Source organism: Babylonia areolata, chromosome 18 (genome assembly GCF_041734735.1).
Source record: "Babylonia areolata isolate BAREFJ2019XMU chromosome 18, ASM4173473v1, whole genome shotgun sequence".
NCBI classification, from domain to species: domain Eukaryota; kingdom Metazoa; phylum Mollusca; class Gastropoda; order Neogastropoda; family Buccinidae; genus Babylonia; species Babylonia areolata.
In genome coordinates, this window is record NC_134893.1 from 16,378,232 (window position 1) to 16,399,294 (window position 21,063).

The 21,063-nt window shown below is 41.8% G+C and overlaps 1 protein-coding gene across 5 annotated transcripts in view; it reads right to left on the reverse strand.

Moving 5' to 3' along the window:
* Positions 1–21,063, reverse strand: part of LOC143292527 (uncharacterized) — a 138,321-nt gene that overhangs the window by 19,525 nt on the left and 97,733 nt on the right. For all 5 annotated transcript variants that reach the window (XM_076602894.1, XM_076602893.1, XM_076602891.1 and 2 more), the window contains 16 exons: positions 19,529–19,687; positions 18,869–19,183; positions 17,609–17,953; positions 16,836–17,028; positions 15,852–16,069; positions 15,156–15,264; positions 13,062–13,345; positions 11,960–12,236; positions 9,851–10,015; positions 9,243–9,368; positions 7,536–7,714; positions 6,373–6,553; positions 4,957–5,058; positions 2,997–3,111; positions 1,983–2,336; positions 1,022–1,158 (listed from right to left, as the gene is read on the reverse strand). In XM_076602894.1, coding sequence (XP_076459009.1) covers positions 1,022–1,158; positions 1,983–2,336; positions 2,997–3,111; positions 4,957–5,058; positions 6,373–6,553; positions 7,536–7,714; positions 9,243–9,368; positions 9,851–10,015; positions 11,960–12,236; positions 13,062–13,345; positions 15,156–15,264; positions 15,852–16,069; positions 16,836–17,028; positions 17,609–17,953; positions 18,869–19,183; positions 19,529–19,687 — 3,259 coding nt within the window. The remainder of the gene's footprint in view (positions 1–1,021; positions 1,159–1,982; positions 2,337–2,996; positions 3,112–4,956; positions 5,059–6,372; positions 6,554–7,535; positions 7,715–9,242; positions 9,369–9,850; positions 10,016–11,959; positions 12,237–13,061; positions 13,346–15,155; positions 15,265–15,851; positions 16,070–16,835; positions 17,029–17,608; positions 17,954–18,868; positions 19,184–19,528; positions 19,688–21,063) is intronic.

The following is a 21,063-nucleotide window of genomic DNA, read 5'->3' on the forward strand; positions in this document are numbered from 1 at the left end:
CCACACCACAAACAAACAAACAAACTGACCAGCCCCGCCCACACCACAAACAAACAAACAAACTGACCAGCCCCACCCACACCACAAACAAACAAACAAACAAGTGACCAGCCCCGCCCACACAAACTGACCAGCCCCACCCACACCACAAACAAACAAACAAACAAACTGACCAGCCCCGCCCACACCACAAACAAACAAACAAACAAGTGACCAGCCCCGCCCACACCACAAACAAACAAACAAACTGACCAGCCCCGCCCACACCACAAACAAACAAACAACTGACCAGCCCCACCCACACCACAAACAAACAAACAAGTGACCAGCCCCACCCACACCACAAACAAACAAACAAACTGACCAGCCCTGCCCACACCACAAACAAACTGACCAGCCCCACCCACACCACAAACAAACAAACAAACAGACAAACTGACCAGCCCTGCCCACACCACAAACAAACAAACAAACAGACAAACTGACCAGCCCCACCCACACCACAAACAAAAAAACAAACAGACAAACTGACCAGCCCTGCCCACACCACAAACAAACAAACAAACAGACAACTGACCAGCCCCACCCACACCACAAACAAACAAACTGACCAGCCCCACCCACACCACAAACAAACAAACAACTGACCAGCCCCACCCACACCACAAACAAACAAACAAACTGACCAGCCCTGCCCTCACCACAAACAAACAAACAAACTGACCAGCCCCACCCACACCACAAACAAACAAACAAACAGACAAACTGACCAGCCCTGCCCACACCACAAACAAACAAACAAAACACAAGCAGACAAACTGACCAGCCCTGCCCACACCACAAACAAACAAACAGACAACCGACCAGTGCCGCATACACCACAGACAAACAAACAAACAAGCAGACAAACAAAGAAACAACCGACCAGCACCGCCCACACCACAAACAAACAAACAAAACACAAGCAGACAGACTGACCAGCGCTGGCCACACCAGAGACAAACACAGACGAAGGACTGACCAGCGCCACCAACACCACCACCGGCGGCGATCACGGCTCCCTTGTTGCTGGCTGAGGCCACCCCAGCTCTTGGAGAGGAGATGGACATTGGGCTGGCGGCCGGCGGTCTCAGGCATGTGCACCAGCCTGGCTTGCACCTGCACAGGGCAAGTGCACACCTGTAGTTACCGTCCTAACAACCCTGGTGAAATAAATGATTTCGCTGCAAGTCCTGTGGCCTTAACGGAATGTATGCATTTGTTTTTTTGAGTCCAGCAGCCCCAATGGAGCATACACACACACACACACACACACACACACACACACACACACATACATATATAGTGTGTGCATATATATATATCCAACCAACCAGCCAGTCCAAACAACCAGGCAGTCTGAACAACCAGCTGTTACAAACCAACCAACCAGCCTCTACTTTGACCAACCAGCCAGTCTGAATAACCAGCTAGTCCAAATAAAAACAACCATTTAAAAAAACAACCAGCCTGTCCAAAATCAACCAACCTTTCATTCAAACCAGCCATCTGTTCCAAATAAAAAGAAAAAAGAAAAAAAAGACCTCTCTCTCTCTCTCTCTCGTTCATTCATTCACTCACTTACACATACCCACCCACACACTTGTGCACGTCCACCCCTACAAACACCCTCACTCACATACGTGCACACACTCACACAAACACACACATGCATCTACACATACACATTCACCCACACATACATACATACACATTCACGCACACGTGCACCACATCCTTTAAAAAAAAAAAAAAAAAATTAATTTTTTTAAGCTCCAGTCCATGCTTTACAAGACGTTAAAAGAAATCACAGACAGCACTTTTTGCTTGAGAGCGAAAGTTCAGATTATTAAACCAGCCAAAAGAAAACAAAAAACCCCCAAAAACAAACGAACACGACCACAAGCTGGTTCCATATTCCATTCCGCTCCACTGCCCCTCACCTGTAGAAGGCCCACATCAGACTGCTGGCCAGCGCCATCAGCCCCAGCACCGTGCCCATCACCGCCCCTGCCCGAGGTCCGGCGGCAGGCAGAGGAGGCGGCACAGCCATGACAGACGCCGCTGCCAGACCCGTCCCCGACCCTACCACCCCCCCACCCCCTGGCACCAGCACCGCCGTCCCACTGTCCCCGCCTGGGTAGACCATTCCGTCCACCCCTCCCACGCCTGGCACCCACCCGGCTCCTCCCCCGCCCACACCTGGGGGCACCTCGCTGGGGATGAAGATTGGAGGGATGACGGTGGGTTCGATGGGGACTTTGGGAGAGGGGCTGGGGATGACGTGCGTGATCTGGCTGGAAAACATAAGACAAAATCCCCCTTAAAAAAAAACCCACAACAGTCATCAGCAATATATTCATGTAAGGTTTGTTGTTGTTGTTGTTTTAAAAGAAAAGAAAAAAAAAAGAAGGTTAATTAGATTTTCAAATTGAAATATATTGAATACAGGTTGTTCAGTAGGTGTAGGGGATGTCTTCAGATATATACAAATATATAAATACACATATATATTCATTGTTTGTTTGTTTATAATTTGTTTGCTGATACATTAAGGAAATGTTCATTTAATGAAACGATCAATGAATCAATCAATCGCATTATCATCTCAAACATACACTATACAAAACTTGCTTTGAGGGGCTTTATGAAAGATAAAGAATGTTAAAAAGTGTGTGTGTGTCAGTGTGTGTGTGTGTGTGTGTGTGTGTGTGTGTGTACATGTGTTGGCTCTGTCAAAGTTGAATTTATTAGTTCATTGAAAACTCCTTGTGAGTGTGTGTGTGTGTGTGTGTGTGTGTGTGTGTGTGCACGTGCGCGCGTGCACGCGCGCACATATTTGCCTTTTAGTGTGTGTACATACCTTGTGTGTGCGCGTGCATGAGTGCATGTGTCTATGTGCAAGTGTATTCAAGCGTGCTTGTAAAAGAACGAATGTGCACATGTGTTTAACTCACCCGTCATCTGGCCTCAGGCTGAAAGGCCTGGGTGCCACAACCACATCACCGATGTACTCTGTGTCTTCCCACACTGTGGCTTTGGGGAAAACCATCAGGCCATTTATGTGTAGTCCTGGTGAGGAAGCAAAGGCAGACAACTGTGAAGGTAACACTAGTGTCTGTGGGCCAGTACACTTTCCTTTGATCAAACATTTCTGATATTATTACTATATGGATAAAAAAACAACAACAAAGTTTGTTAATTAGGAAATCATCATCCTCATCTTCAAGCATGCTGCTGAAAGGAGCTGCATAATGTTGAGAAAAATCAAATGAGTGTTTAGAACAGTTGTAATCTCTTGCATTCTGCAAGTGTCTTGGAGAGTCTGAATCTGAGCGATTTTTTAATCATTTGAGTGCAACTTATGCGTTTATTTTGTTGGTGTTATCTAAGAGTATGGCCCTTTTGAGTGAAATTGACAGCTGAAATATGAACAAACAAATTTTTATGTACATGACTGCTTTTATCATTTGAGCAGCTATACTTAATTTTCTGGGAATTTTAGTGTTTCCATTACCCAGTTTACACTTAATTACATACAGGACATTACCTTTAAAGTGCATTTGATATTCTCCCTGTGTCTACACAAGAATGGAATTAAACAGGGACACACATTATCATGGCATGTTATTTTAGGAAATTTTAGAGACATTTTGCAACTGTGAAGATTTTGCTTTCAATGGTATCAGACTGATGCAAGTGACAGTCACACAGCAGACCCGATGTCTTCCAGCCATACTCCTTTGCTTTTGTTTCTGCTTTTTCCTTTGTGTTAAGTGGAACATTTACTATCCAAAGCAGTCAGCATGAATCAGCGTTTCAGCATTGCAGAATATAGTTCAGAAATTATAATACTGTATTTTCTGTGTTCATCAGCAAATATTAGTGCACAGTCTCTACATACCATCGCATGCACGCGCGCACACACACACACACACACACACACGCACACGGTATGAAAAATACACATATAGATAGATAGACAGATAGATAGATAAAGAGAGAGAGAGAGAAAGAGAGAGAGAGAGAAACCACTTCACATACCAATGAGTGTGCTGGACAAAGTGCAAATTCAGTTGCAAATTTTGGGGGAGTGGGCTGACACAATGTGAGTGCTGGGGGGGGGGGGGGGAAGAAGGGGTTCTTTTTCATGATTCATTGATTTTGAAAATTACCTATTGATTTTAAGGTGAACTGAGTCAAATGAACCATGGTGCCTTGAACCAAAACTTAACTATGATAACTCCATATCTATATATGTATATATTTTCATCAAAAGAAAAATTACAATGGTTTATAGCATTCATTCTGGGGTGTCCATCTGATGAATGAGTGGAAGAAGATAAAATTATTTGTTTTCTTCTGGGTTTTTTTCTCTTCATCTTGATCACATTCACTGCACACTTGAAGAATGGTCAGAGAAACATATTAACCCTCATTTCATTTGCTTGAAGAAGAGCCTGCGGCTCAATATGTTGCCTCTTTTATCGCATGTAAATCGACTTTTACCAAGATTCTTTTAGTCTACCTGTTATTGTTAACTGCTCGACGGGCGCAACAGCCGAGTGGTTAAAGCGTTGGACTGTCAATCTGAGGGTCCCGGGTTCGAATCACGGTGATGGCGCCTGGTGGTTAAAGGGTGGAGATTTTTACGATCTCCCAGGTCAACATATGTGCAGACCTGCCAGTGCCTGAACCCCCTTCGTGTGTATATGCAAGCAGAAGATCAAATACGCACGTTAAAGATCCTGTAATCCATGTCAGCGTTCGGTGGGTTATGGAAACAAGAACATACCCAGCATGCACACCCCCGAAAATGGAGTATGGCTGCCTACATGGGGGGTAAAAACGGTCATACACGTAAAAGCCCACTCGTGCACATACGAGTGAATGCAGAAGAAGAACTTAACTGCTCACCTCCGATGATGCCGGCGAAGCCATCATGGATTTCTTGTGTACCGGTGACATAACCACCTCCAATGTAGATCTTGCTCATGCGGTCAAAGTCACCATGTGCAGCTGCACACACAATTAATGCAGGTACATTGGTTTATTCTTCTTCTTCTTATTTCTCTTTAAACTTTCTATTCTTAGGCAGCTGCCTTGTGAAAGGCTGGCCTCTATAGAGTGATAATGCAACAGGCAGTAACACTTTTGTTTCAACGACTGATTAACTGAAACTCAAAGAAAGAGAGGAAAATGTTACTGCATGTCACAGAGAAGCATCACATTTGTGACATTTACTATAAGTATTAAAGATAAGCAAGGCAGTATTGTGTGCAGGCACACACACAACTTGCACACATGTGCGCGTGCGCGCGCACACACACACACACATCATACATGCTTCTCTCCCACAGGCAGACAGATAAGCATGCAGAGTGGTAAGAGCAATTGACTTTCATCTTGATGGCCTCAGTGGTTCATGTAAGGTTAACTCTTTCCATACGAACGGCAAAATAGACGACGTTAACAGTGTTTCACCCCAATTACCATCATCAAAATATTGCAAGCGGAAGGCTCTTATACTGAAGACGTGAATGTTGACAAAGAATACCACAATTCTGACGACGGAAGCTAAAGGTTGGGTCATTCAGACACCCACTGGACATCCGAGGGGTCTGTGTAGAGGAGAAGAGAGGACTGGCCGTACTGAGTGAGTTAAAGGTGAAGATCTGCTAGGTTATACGGAAATATGCACAAACCTGACAAGCATCAACCCCTGAGGAGAATAGTGCTACCTAACTACACAGGTAACAGAACATTATTTTCTGTGCACTAGTGTACTCACACAAATTACTTTTTGCAGCCAAAAAAAAGAAGAAGAAGAAGAAAAAGACAGACAGACTGACAGAAAAAAAAAAGATAGACAGCAGAGGAACAGACAGTAAACGAAACAAAACACACATACACACAACAACAAACGAAAACCAACCACTGACACTACATCAGTACCATATTGTCCATCAACTCACAAGCATCATGACTGATTTAAAAAAAAAAAAAAAAAAAAAAATATTTTTTAAAAATCCTAAATGGTTGGGATACTATGTCATGAACTGTCTTTTGTTGGTTTGTCTTAGTGTTTTTTTTGTGTGTGTAGATGTGACAGTTTTGTGTTGATGCAGTTGAGCATTTGTATGGTTTGACAGTCCTGATACGGCCCTGTGTGGTTGGCTGGACTATAAGCAACAAGAATAAGAATAAGAATATGATTTTTTTTCTATTCTTTAAAAATTTTTGTTTTGTTTTGCAGAAGTGATGCAGCATAAATGGAGCAGTATATGTACAATTTGACACCTCCTTGAAAATGAAACTGAAACTGAGACTCACAAGCATGAGCGTTGCTGACTCCAGCCAAGTCGTCAACGAAGAGTGTGGATTCAGTTGGGGTTCTGATGAAGCGGATGATGTGGTAGATTTCACCATCGTTCACTTTGCGCTGCAGCTGCGCAATGGTTTGCTTACCACCCATGCCATCCGTGTCATACTCCACCACAACATAGCCATCCCGCTGTTGAGATAATGATAACAATGATAATGACAGTAATAGTAATATGACTACTGACAATAATAACAATAACAATGATAATAATATTGATAATGATGATAATAACAATAATAATGACAATAATAGTAACAATGATACTACTACTACTAGTTGTAATAGTAATAATGATAACAACAATAATAATAGTAATTTATGTATGACAGTCAGTCGTGTCTTACAATGACCATAAGAACAGCAGAGAAGGCAACTATCCTGATTGTCTGAGATGGAATTTGATTATAGCTGGGAGTGTCTTGCCCAAATTACATCCCCTCTCTCCGTCGGCTGCAGCATTAATTAAGAGCAAGTGCAGTCTTGCTTCCTAGTTTGAGAGTCACAGTCCATGACAAAAGACTAAGCTGTCAATAAATTCCAATGGCAGTTGAGTGATTATAGGGTTGATGGGACAGTCTGGTTCTTTATAGCCAAGCCATCTGCCAATGCTTCAAAACTTACAAATGAAAACAAACCAGGAAACACGAAAAATGTCTGAAACATGTGCAGACATATACACTCATTCATAGACACATGCCTGCCTACACACACACACTCTCTCTCTCCCCTTATATATACATAAAAGAAGCAGAAAAAAATTACCAAAAATAAAATGATTACAATGATCAGAACTTGAAATGGCAAAGGTAATTTCAAGATGAAGATGAGGTCTACAATGAGACAAGTAACTCACAATTCTTTTTTTTTTTTTTTTTTACCTTGCATAGTAAGGACAGTTAAAGCTTTTTCACTGACAGAGGATAAAAAAAGGAACATGAAAAATAAAAACAGAATAGAATGCTTATTCCACCGATTCCTTTTGACTTTTCCCTTGTTTTGTGCTTGTTTGTTTATTTCCAGTTCAAATCACAACAAAGCATGGATATAAATAAAACATCTACAACACACACACACACACACACACACACACACACAGACAAATTCACGTTACCAGTCTGAACTCGATGTAATCATTAATGAGCTCTGAAAAGACTCTCAGGAGGAGGGCGTTCTCCTGTCTGGTCATCACACCGAAGGCTATTTCATCGCCAGAAGACGTGGGCTGCTGCCTCAAATCATAGATCAGCAACCCTGGCCTGGAGAAGTTTTGGAACAGGAAGCCAATGGGCTCTGTTGGAGACATGCACCAAAAAGCAGTTTGTCAGTGTTCACAAACAGGGAATTTTCTGTACCTGTGTATAGACAGTAAAACCAGTCTCAAGTCTAAGGTAAATCATTGATGTCAGCTTCCAGGATATGTCAAAGTGTCAGATGGACTAATGCCTGTATGTACCATGCCACATAAATACACCCTCTCTCTCTTCTTTTATAGGAACTCTCCACTCTCTACCATGGGCACAAAAACCCCATCTCTGACCCAGACTACCAATTCAGAGAATTTTCTCCCATGAATATGAAACACACGGTGAATGAATGGTTTTTTTTCTCTTTTTTTGTTGTTGCTTTGCTGTATTTTGCTTCTTTCTTTTCAGCCAGTGAAGAAAGCCACATGTGATACAATAAAAACAACAACAACAACAACAACATTAACCAATAAAGAACAAAAATAAGAAACAGAAAAAAGCCAACAAGGAAACATTCATTCACTGTTCCTTGAGGATATAAGCTGTGTGCTCTATGGAATAGCATGGAGCTGAGAGAATAAGAAAAAAAAATCAGTTTGCTGCCCACTGGCTGCTCATACTGAAATTTGAAAGCAAATACAACTGACTGAAAAAACAAAAAACCCATTACAGAAAACATGTCAGCATCTGTAAATCATTACACTCAGTGCAAAGTGAAACATTTAATGTCCCTATACCTTTAATGGCCACAAGGGCAGTGAATTAGTATTTACTCTAGGGCTCAGCATAGGAAGGTGGGGCCCAGTCCTCACCTGTTGATTTTTTAACCCTTTGAGCCCTGACCACCGCTTTACCGGTGGTAGAGAAAAATGACATAATGCCTGGCCACTGGTTGAGTGGTGCATAAACACTTGTGTCGTGTTTTGCTATTGGTTGACTTATATTGAAGAGCCAATCAGAAAAACAGTAATATTCTGACGTCAGCGAACGTAGTACCAACATGGCCGCGCCTTTTCACTGTGTTTTGTGCATGTGCTTTGGATAAAAAAGATCGATTTCAATATAAGTCAACCAATAGCAAAACACAACACAAGTGTTTACACACTGCTCAACCGGTAGATAGGCATTATGTCATTTTTCTCTACCACCGGTAAAGCGGTGGTCAGGGCACTCTTTTTATATCTGCCGTGACACATTAAATACCAATTATTTGCAAATTTTGGCTCAGGAGCTCAGGCAGAAGGGTTAAAATTGCTCAGGAAGTCAGGGCTCAAAGGGTTAACTTTCTCCAACCGAAGTAAGGTACTTATTTGAATACACCTGGGTGAGGAAAATCAAAGTAAAGTGCCTTTCCTAAGGAAATAACACCTTGCTGAAACAGGGTCTCAAAGTTTGATCACTGGTAAACATTGAATCAAAAGTCTTGTGCATAAGCAACTCTGCAATAGTGCCTCCCCAAGAAATCAATCAGAACTCAGGTCATCTAAAAATCGAGTAAAGTCTTCATCAGCATCATGGCAATGAATAACAGAGTTGACTTTCCACTACATTTCTGAAAAAAAACAACAACTCACCATTCTCACACACTGAACCTCCATGAGCTGTCATGTCACAGTTACAGGTAAAGGTTCCAGAACCGCTCTCAATGCAGGTACCAAAGTTTCTGCATGAATCCTCTGTACATGCACTTGGAATGATGGCTGCGATGAGAGGCAGACAGACAAGCATACATAATTAAGAACAAAAGACATATACACAGACAGACACATGTTGTATACATACAAGACAGATGGACAGACCAACACGCATAGCTAAGAACACAAGATGTACACATGTGACAGACAAGAATACAAGTATGTATATGTAGTGCACATTCATGTAAATATAGCATCCACACCTTTACACAAACCCCCCTGCCCCCAAATATACATGGTTTCCCCAACCTCACCATTCATCCTCCTCCCCCTCCTCTTCTAAACGATAATACTCAAACGTATACATTAATACTCAAACAAAATGTCTTCAATGTGTGACAGGGCATTAACCAAAATTCCTCCTCCTCCTCCTCCACACACACACACACACACAACAATACACACACTCACACAAACACACACAAACATATGCACACAAACACACACACACACACACACACACTTCATTCATCATAAACAACACATACGTGTGCAGGAATCGTAGATGGTGATGCCCTGCTGCTGGGCAAACTTGGACAGGTCCGGAACCTGCCCGCTGAGGTCCATGGACGCCAGACAACCCCGGAAACCTGTCCTGGACAGGACGCCGTTCTTGATGTAATCCTCCTGCAGCAGATCCTCTGGTGCCCCTCCTGCAGCCAACAAGCAACCAGGTTAACAATGTAATGAGTAATCCAGTAATCCTTGTTCACTACGTAGTAAGTAATCCAGTAATCCTTGTTAACTATGTAGAAAGTAAACCAGTAATCCTTGTTAACTATATAGTAAGTAAACCAGTAATCCTTGATAACTATGTAGAAAGTAAACTAGTAATCCTTGATAACTATGTTGAAAGTAAACCAGTAATCCTTGTTAATTAACTATGTAGAAAGTAAACCAGTAATCCTTGTTCACTATGTAGAAAATAAACCAGTAATCCTTGTTAATTAACTATGTAGAAAGTAAACCAGTAATCCTTGTTAATTAACTATGTAGAAAGTAAACCAGTAATCCTTGTTCACTATGTAGAGTAATCCTTGTTCACTATGTAGAAAGTAAACCAGCAATCCTTGTTCACTATGTAGAAAATAAACTAGTAATCTATGTTCACTATGTGGAAAGTAATCCAGTAATCCTTGTTAACTATGTAGAAAGTAAACTAGTAATCTATGTTCACTATGTGGAAAGTAATCCAGCAATCCTCATTCACTATGTAGAAAGTAAACCAGTAATCCTTGTTCTCTATGTAGAAAGTAATCCAGTAATCCTCGCTCACTATGTAGAAAGTAATCCAGTAATCATTGTTCTCAATGTAGAAAGTAAACCAGCAATCCTCGTTCACTATGTAGAAAGTAAACCAGTAATCCTTGTTCTCTATGTAGAAAGTAATCCAGTAATCCTCGTTCACTATGTAGAAAGTAATCCAGTAATCCTTGTTCTCTATGTAGAAAGTAAACCAGCAATCCTCGTTCACTATGTAGAAAGTAAACTAGTAATCTATGTTCACTATGTAGAAAGTAATCCAGTAATCCTTGTTCACTATGTAGAAAGTAAACCAGTAATCCTTGTTCACTATGTAGAAAGTAAACTAGTAATCTATGTTCACTATGTGGAAAGTAATCCAGTAATCCTGCAGCAGATTCTCTGGTGCCCCTCTTGCAGCCAACAAGCAACCAGGTTAACTATATAATGAGTAATCCAGTAATCCTGGTTAACTATGTAGTAAGTAAACCCTTTAACCTGTCAACAAATGCATTTCATTTTCAACAGGTTAAAAATGTTAAAGGTTAAAGGTCCTACAGCTTTTTATGGCCATCTGGGCGGTGAATTCAAATCCACATGTGCTGAAAATTCTACTGTATCAATTCAATTCAGTTCAAAATACTTTACTATCTGCTTCAACCAAAAACAGAAAATTTTCTTTAGGCTCACTTAAAATAAAATGCCCGTCAGCAAAAAACAAAAAGACAAAACAAAAAAAACAACAACAACAAAAAACAAAACTGACACACCCTTCACTTATCACCATGTACCCATCAATTATTATGTAAAAAGAAAAACATGTGGGTAACAACTGTGTGTGTGTGTGTGTGTTGCGTGTGTGTCCGTGCGTGTGCATGCATCTGTATATGTATATGATTTTTGATTTATCTTTGTATCTTTTTATGTACTGATGCCCCCACCCCCCCCCTGTCCCCCCTCCCCCACACACCCCACCTTCCAATATTCCTTGTGACCCTGGTAGACTTGGTAACAAGACATTTTCTATTCTATTCTATTCTATACTGTGTTCAGGGCTCAGCATAGGAAGGTGGGGCCTGATCCTCTTCTTATGCCATTTTGAAATTCCCCATCCGAAGTCAGGTGCCGATTTGCACCAGGGTGGAATAAGGACAGATCAGAGTAAAGTGACTTTCCAAGGACACTGCGCCTCCCCAGTCTTCAACAGACAAAAATCACCACCCCCTCCTCCCGCCCCCCCAAAAAAAACAACAAAAAAACCTGCATCTTAAACAGACTCCATCCACCTCATTAATTGCTATATCTATCCCATTCCTACAGACCCCATCCATCACAATCAACAAAAATTACCATACCGATATACAGTGGCCCTTGCAAGTCCAGCCCGGCTCCTGCATAGGACACAGATGACGTGACACCATCTACGGTCACCAGAAACTGCCGCTGGTCACCGGAAGACCGACGAATAGTGACCGTGTGCCATTTCCCATCGTTCACTATCTGCTCGGCTGTGGCGCGAAGGGGTCGGTCAGCGCCGGTGTAGAACTGGATGTACAGTTTGCCCTCAAACAGCTCCACCACAAGGTATTCTCGGTTGCGACCACTGCTGAAGAGTATGATGCCGTTGGGCTCCTGAAAATGAATGAAGACTTCTGTCACTGAAGTCAACAAAAGTGGTAGTTAATCGCTAACCTGTGTATCAGCATGTATGTGTGGACATATGCATGCACACACACACACACACACACACACATGTACACGCAAACACACACACATTCATACACACATATACAAAGCTGCACACACATGCATGCATACATGCACGCACACACACACATGTAAAGTTAGACAATTCTCAGAACAAAGCATAAAAGAAATAATGTCCAACCAAATACTTTTGATTGAACTTGCTGAATGCCTGTTACATCGTCCAAAAGGAGGGTTTCTATGATGTGATATTACCAATATTTGGTTTTAATTCCCATTGTAGTTTATGATGCTAATTGCTGTTACATAGATATTTACAAATTATTGATTCCATTGTTCTAGTTTATCCTTTCTATGTATATCCCTCTTCAATCCCCATCCCCTTGTCCCCTTCTCACACACACAAACACACATACACACATGACACGTCTAATATCACTGAGTGAAAAGATGTTAAACTAAAGAAAGAACACACACACACACACACACACACACGCACACACACACACAGAGACAAGCATGCATGCACACACAATCACACTCTTCCCTCTCCTCTCTCCATTCCTCCTACTTCCCATCCCTTCCTCCCCTCCTCCACTTTTATTTTCCATTTAATATCACTCAGAGTGGAAAGATGCTACCACTACACAAGCACAAATAGAGCAGTATTTCTTCTTTACACATGCACACACCTCCCTGCCCCTCTTCCCTGCCCTTGATACACACCACCACCACCAACAAACAGCTCACCGTTGTCTTAAACATGAAGTGCAGCACCATGGCCAGAGGCACCCGTAGAGGTGACAGTGTCACGTAGGAGTTGAAGTCGGGGAAGGTGACAGGGTAGTAGACCAGAGGAGGCAGCGACACGTAGGTGTCCACTCCCAGGGCCGTGTTCCGCATCTGCTCCAGAATGTCAACGTCGCCCACAAAGAAGTTTTGCAGGTAACCGATGTAGCGCTCGTCGGAACCTGCTGTGCCGCCCAGGTAGATGCGGTCCACTGCCATCTGATAGCCTGAGCCTGCCAGCATCTCTGCACACAGGTGGCAATGGAACCGTCAGTTCTTGCCATCTTTCTTTCTTTCTTCTCACCCTTCACTGGTTGATTTTTTCCCCCCCTTTCTAAGTACGCCAGTAATCCTTGTTAACTGTGTGGAAAGCAAACCAGTAATCCTTGTTAACTATGTAGAAAGTAAACCAGTAATTCTTGTATTCCTTCTTCATTTTGTAATAAGTAATCCAGTAATCCTTGTTAACTATGTAATAAATAAACCAGTAATCCTTGTTAACTATGTAATAAATAATCCAGTAATCCTTGTTCACTATGTAGAATGTAAACCAGTAATCCTTGTTCACTATGTAATAAGTAATCCAGTAATCCTTGTTCACTATGTAGAAAGTAAACTAGTAATCATTGTTAACTATGTAATAAGTAATCCAGTAATCCTTGTTAACTATGTAGAAAGTAAACAAGTAATCCTTGTTCACTATGTAATAAGTAATCCCAGTAATCCTTGTTTACCATGTAGAAAGTAAACCAGTAATCCTTGTTCACTATGCAATAAGTAATCACTGTTCACTATGTAGAACGTAAACCAGAAATCCTTGTTCACTATGCACAAAGTAAACCAGTAATCATTTTTAACAATGTAGAAAGGAAACCAGTAGATGCGGTCCACTGCCATTTGATAGCCTGAGCCTTACAGCATTTCTGCACACAGGTGGCAATGGAACCATCAGTTCTTTCTTTCTTTCTTTCTTCTCATCCTTCATTGGTTGAATTTTCCCCCCTTTTCTTCTCAGTGCTTCAACTGTGTCAAAGATTGATATGATATATTCAAAGAAATCTAAAATCTTTATGTCATATTTTGGGTGTGGAAGACACAATTACAGTATGTGTCACCTTGAATCACAACTTCAGTCCTGCAATGTGAAACAAAACAAGCAGAAACAACCAAATACAAAACAAAACACATACACAACAAAAAGAACAAAGCAAAACCAAAACAAAAACCACACACTCACACACACACTTTGAAAAGTAGATTCAAAATAATAATTATGATAATTCTAAAAAAAAACCTGATAATAATTCAAGAAACAGAAAAAAATAAAACATCAGCATAATAAGCATAGTAACATGTATGTTCCAGATGTAATGACAAATTACAAACCCTTCCCAAGATTTAAGAATTTACTTCTGCACAAAATTAATTGCATAAACCAAACATTGATGAAGGTGACAGACATTTACTTGGTAGCTATTTCGAGTGACATTTTTATTGTTGCTGACATTCTAAAGCAAAAGGAACTTATTTCGATCTGCGGTTTATGATAACTGCAACTAAACTTGAAATGAGAGTGATCTTTACATTGCTCCACTCCTTTCTCTGTTCATACCAAAGGAGGAATGGTTTAGATGGTTAACTGCCAATACAGTATTCATGAGGGTCTGGTTTCAAATTCATTTATCTCCCTTTCCTCCAAGTTTGACAGGAAAATCAGACTTAAAGCATCTAGTCATTCAAATGAGACTAAGAACCAAGGTCCCATGTGCAGCGTGCACTTGGCGCAATGAAAAAGAACCCATGGAAACATTAGTGTTGTCCTCTTGCAAAATTCTGATGAAGAAATCCACTCTGATAGGCACACAAATAAATAAATAAATAAATATATATATATATATATATCTACATGCACTCAAGGCCTAACTCAGTGCACTATGCTGTCCTGCTGGTCAGGCATCTACTTAGCAGATGGGGCGTAGTGTGTTTGGATTTGTCTTTAAGCAGTGATGCCTCCGTGAGGAACTGAAACTGTGAAACTGAAATCACAGAACTTACCTTTGACGTGAGGGTCATCATCAACCCACACCTCCATCTCGTTGCCGCGCCGCTGGATGTAGAGGGTGTGCCACTGAAGGTCGTTCAGGTTCTCTCCCGCATACATGGTCTGCACATTATCATCATCATCATAATCTTCACTATCATCACCATTACTGACCATGCTTTTGTTGTTGTTATTGTTATCAACATCATTGTTATCATCATCTCTAATTTTGTCATGAAAAGCATGTTGATTCTTGATGCTGAATGCTATCTCCATCTCGTCTGCTGTCACTGCTGCCATATTTATCCATTATGATGATAATACCACCCTCTCCTCTATCATCATCAAATTTTTGTCATTTTTATCATGTTCAATAACAATAGTAGTACAAATACCACCCAGTCTGCTGTCATCAACATATACTTGTGATATTCATCCACAACAATAAAAATCATCATTGCTGTCATAATTGTTAGTATCCTTCTACTCTGCCTGTACTTTTATACTACACATGTGCACACACATTCATACACGCACATTACATGCACACACAAAACACACACAAACCTATCAAACACACACACACATATAAACACAAACACAACACAAACAGACACACATACACACACACACACACACACCAGCACCCACCCATCCATCCACATCCCCTCTCCACCTGTCCCAAACCAACCAGACAAACATATCCTCACCTTCAGTTCCCCACCAAGGTTGGTCTCCACCTTGACCCGGCCATTTTCCAACGAGCATCGGAGGAAGACGTTAGATCCCTTGGCAAACGTCTCAAACAGCAAACCGTCCCTCAGAGGGGTACGGAAGCGGAGGTGCATGTTGTCAGCATGGCTTCTCAAAGTTCTGCTGAAGTTCAGATGGCCCCATATAGACCCATTGAACAGTGCCGTCCATGCGTCTGAAAAAGGGGTTGAGACAACGTGACTAGATCTATGATCTAAGAGTTTGTGTCTTTCACATCTTTCATACTGATATGGAATGATCAGTAGTCTACACGTTTTGTGAATTTTGTGTCTTATGTACCCCATTCCTCAAAGGGGACTAGACAGCATGCCCAGATCAATGATCTACAAGTCTGGTATCTTTGATATCAGTCTTTCATATTCCAGGACCTTATTGTTGTCATGTTTATTGCTACATGCACTTAGAGCTGCAGGGTTAAGACCTATATAAATGCCGATTATGATGATGATGATGATGAATCATTATTATCGTTATTATTATTCTTCATTTTTCATTAATCATTACTATAATCATTATCATTAAACCCCTCCTGTCTTTTGCTAATTACCAAAATGCACTGCTTTCCCAGCCCACTACAATGATAATAATCATTATTATTATTGTTATTGTCATTCTTTTCATTATAATTATCATTATCATCATTATAATAATATTCTTCTGGTTCTTGTTCTTCTTCTTCTTATCATTATTATTATTCTTATCATAATTATCATGAAACTGTTCCCGATCCTGTAGTAACTTCCTCTGAACTAAGAGTTATCCCCCTTCACTTGTTCTGGTTTTATAAACGTTTGTGTTTGCGAACATAAGTTTGGAAAAAAAAAAAAAAAAAGAAGCTAAAACTCAGATGCTGTACTTCAGTCTGTGACTTCTGTCTTGAGTTGTACACGAATAATTATGACAGCTCTTCAGTCCCTTACCCAGACTGCAGCGCTCTCCCCTAAAGCCCGTTCTGGAGCAGTCACAAAGGAAGTCAGTCATGGAGTCTCGGCACAGTCCGTTGGCGCAGGGCTGGCTGCGTGCACAGTTCTGTGGCATGGCCTGGCACCTCCGCACAACACGGCCAAACATCCGCTTCACATATTCTTCAAAGTCCACCATGCGCCCGTTCATCTGGAGAAAGAATGAGTGAATGAACGAATGAATGAATGAATAAACTTTTTTTTTTCACCCTGCCCTCACAAAATAGGGGAAAATAAAACAAACACACGCTCTACAAAAATCATAACAGGAAAATGGGAAATTTTAAATTATGTCAACCAAAATACATGCAACAACATTACATACTCTCTTGCTTACTTACTTACTTACTTACTTACTTACGAGAGAGAGAGAGAGAGAGAGAGAGAGAGAGAGAGATTAAAGGACTTGTCTCTTGTGTTATTGTCAAAAGGTGACTGATGTTTCAAAACATTCTGTTGATCAACTGATCATTGCTATCATTAAGCTTTTTAAAAATTAAAAAAAAAATATAAAATACTATTTTTGTTTAGTTTAAGTTTTATTTGTTATGTTATTGTCATTTTAAAAATCATTATTGCAATGGTACCAAGCACATTTACAAACACACACATGCACACACACACACACACACACAAGCACACACACACACACACACACAAGCACAGCACCATACAGACACACACACACACAAATACATACACATGCACACACACAAACCCCCCAAACTCACCCGAAGATCACTCAAACAGCCCAGGTAGCTCTCCCTAGACCACACCCTCCAGGGCAGCTGCTGGTACCTGTAGCCCCCGACGTACACTGTCCCCATGTTGGTGGGCAGCGTTTCCCTCCTGCTCAGGTCCACCCTCTCACGCACGTCGTCCACACGCAGATCCACGTGCCGGTCATAGAACCTGATGGACACCTCGTGCGGCTGTCCGTCAGCCACGATGCGCTGTGAGAGGGCGGTGCGGGTGTCCTCTCGACCAAAGTTTTTGACAAAGTAGAGGCGACCATCGACCAGTTCCAGAGCCATGTACTGACCGCCTGCTTCTCCAGCAAACAGGAGCAGACCATTCTGTTTGGAAATAATGATAACGTTCACTCTGATTTATACAGGAGCAGACCATTCTGTTTGGAAATATTGATAATGTTGACGGTGATTTATACAGGAGCGGACCATTCTGTTTGGAAATAATGACAACGTTGACAGTGACATATACAGGAGCAGACCATTCTGTTTGGAAGATAATGATAACGTTGACGGTGATTTATACAGGAACACACCATTCTGTTTGGAGGATAACGATAATGATGATGGTGATCTATACAGGAGCAGGCCATTCTGTTTGGAGATAACGATAACAATGACAGTGATTCATTCATTCAAGAAAAGGACAAGGTCCCATTTTAAAGGAGTGATTTTGCAATAAACATCATGCATCAAAACGCATGTCAGCCTACAAATATGCATGCATAATTACAATGTGCTGTATTTTCTTAATAAAATATACCTTCTTTTGAAGGACTTTAGGAAATACAATGTGTTCCGTTTGGGGGAGAACAGAATGAAGGTACTGAATCTGTAACTTGGGTTTTGTTTCAAAGGAAAAAATAATTGTTCACAGTGAGCTTCCCAATGTCCAAGGTGCTTTTAGTCCAGATCTAAGCAGAAAATGTGTTTTTGTTCAAATGGGTTATGTTCAAGGGAACATTATTATGGTGCATACTGCTTTCTTTATCAAAGACCTGTTTAAAAAAAACAAAATATTGTCTTCCCTTCCCATCATATGCCACAACATAAATGTTTTAGTGTGGACACTTAAATTTATGCATGCACGCCTACACACACACACACATACACAAGCGCGCGCACACACACACCCAAACACACACACACAATCATGAATGCACCCACATCCATACACAACCACGCACACATGCACACACACATGCACAAACACACACACACACAAACATAAACCACACCTACCTGATTTATTGTCTTAAAATTAAAGGTGATAGTGCTGCCAGAGCGCAGGTCAAAATCTGAAATAGGCATGTACACTCCGCGCTGCACGATCGTCACAGAGGAGGTCCTTGGCTGGATGGGTCTTTGGGTGGTGGGTGGCAGGGTGGGGAAGGTTTGAGTGACACGGGTGGGGATGGGGACGTAGGTGGGGGTGTGCCAGGGGATGGTAACCGTGGCGATATTGCCGGTGGACGACCCTTGAGACAGACGAGCAATGAGGTTCACCTCATTCCGGTAGATGTTTGACCCGACACGATTTGTGGTCACATAGATCACCTTGGGAATAGAAAGAAAAAAATCATTTGGTTTGAAGCGTTTGTTGCGGACACCTCTAGAAAAGATAAGAGACACATGCTGTGAGAGAAGAACAGAAAGGAAAAAGAGAGACAGAGAGAGAGAGAGAGAGACAGACAGACAGACAGACAGAGACAGAGAAAGATGGAGTGAGAGACAGAAACAGACAGAGAAAGAGACTGAGCAAGAGAGAGATACAGAGACAGAGACAGAGACAGAAAGATAGACAGACAGACAGACAGATGAAGCAAGAGACAACACAGACTTGGACAAACATGACAGCCAGGAAAGCTTATAATTTTGACACAAACAGCATGACATGCTCACCTCTGCCACACCCCCATTGAAATTGGTCCTGATGTTGCCACCAGTTCTGTCCGCGGTGTTAGGTGTGCCGCCCAGCCACACCTCTGCCGGCGTGAGGAACTGCACGTCCTCTGAGAAGATGTACTCCTGTTGGTAGTTGTCATCCACTGTGATCCGGATCTGGTGAAGCAAGACACAAATTACGGAATTTCTGTTTACATATAGCGGGTTTTGGGACAGTCGGTGTTGGGTTGGTTCCAAAACATCAACTAGCCCCCAAGGCTACAGCACTAAGAGCCAGTGCAGTCTTGCCTCCTAGTTTGAGAGTCATAGTCCTTCACAAAAAATTAAGCTGAAAATGACTTCCCACTGCTCTTGGGGATGTAACTTGGGCAAGACACTCTCCACTACAATCAAATTGTAGCCTCGATGGTTAGGACAGCAGTTGCCTCCTCTGCTGTTCTGATGGCCATAGTCGGACACGACTGACTATCATACACATAACTTTCTTCTCTCCACGTTCCTCTACTGACACTGTTGACAAGCATAAAAAGGGTTATACTTCCACCAAAGAAAAAACACATATGCAAACAGGTTATTGATAAGCATGAACTGCTGTAACAGATAGTTGCTAATGGGTAACAATAATGAACCTGATTGCATGATACATGCTTCAAAACACTTCTTCCCCCTTCCTCTGCCTGTACATTGGACTTACTCTATTCCCACCTCAGCCTGCCTTTCCTATTGTGGATTCTGTATGTGTGCATAAAAAAGTTATGATATTATACTATCATTCAAAACAAGCCACTTCCCTCCCCTCCCCTTCCTCATGCATTACGGATTCTATATGTCTGCATAAAAAGTTATGATATCATATATTAAGCAGTGACAGGGCTAACCCAAGCCACTGTTTCAACAGCCCAAATTGCCTGAACACCAAAGCAAAATTCTATCAAGCTAAGTGAGCTTGACATCCACTCATTCCTGCCCTTCCAGCAGTCTCTCTGTCTGCATGCTCTGTACATGTCTGGCACTTTTCCAAATGCTGGTCTTGATCAAGAGGCCAGTCAGCAGCAAGGTTACTTTGGGGTTAAGTTGCTTCCCTTTTATGGCAGTCCTCTTCATGTGGGGGAGTGCAAATCTTCCTTTTCCTTCAAAATGTAGGGTCTGATTCTTCAGTGTGAATGAGACAAGGGAAAAAGGGGGAGGGGGGGGGGAGGTGTGACGGTTAGAGGGAAGACACACACACACACACATAGTGGAGTGATGGCCTAGAGGTAACGCGTCCGCTTTGGAAGTGAGAGAATCTTAGTGCGCTGGTTCGAATCACGGTTCAGCCGCCGATACTTTCTCCCCCTCCACTAGACCTTGAGTGGTGGTCTGGACGCTAGTCATTCGGATGAGACGATAAACCGAGGTCCCGTGTGCAGCATGCATTTAGCGCACGTAAAAGAACCCACGGCAACAAAAGGGTTGTTCCTGGCAAAATTCTGTAGAAAAATCCACTTCGATAGGAAAAACAAATAAAAAAACTACACGCAGGAAAAAATACG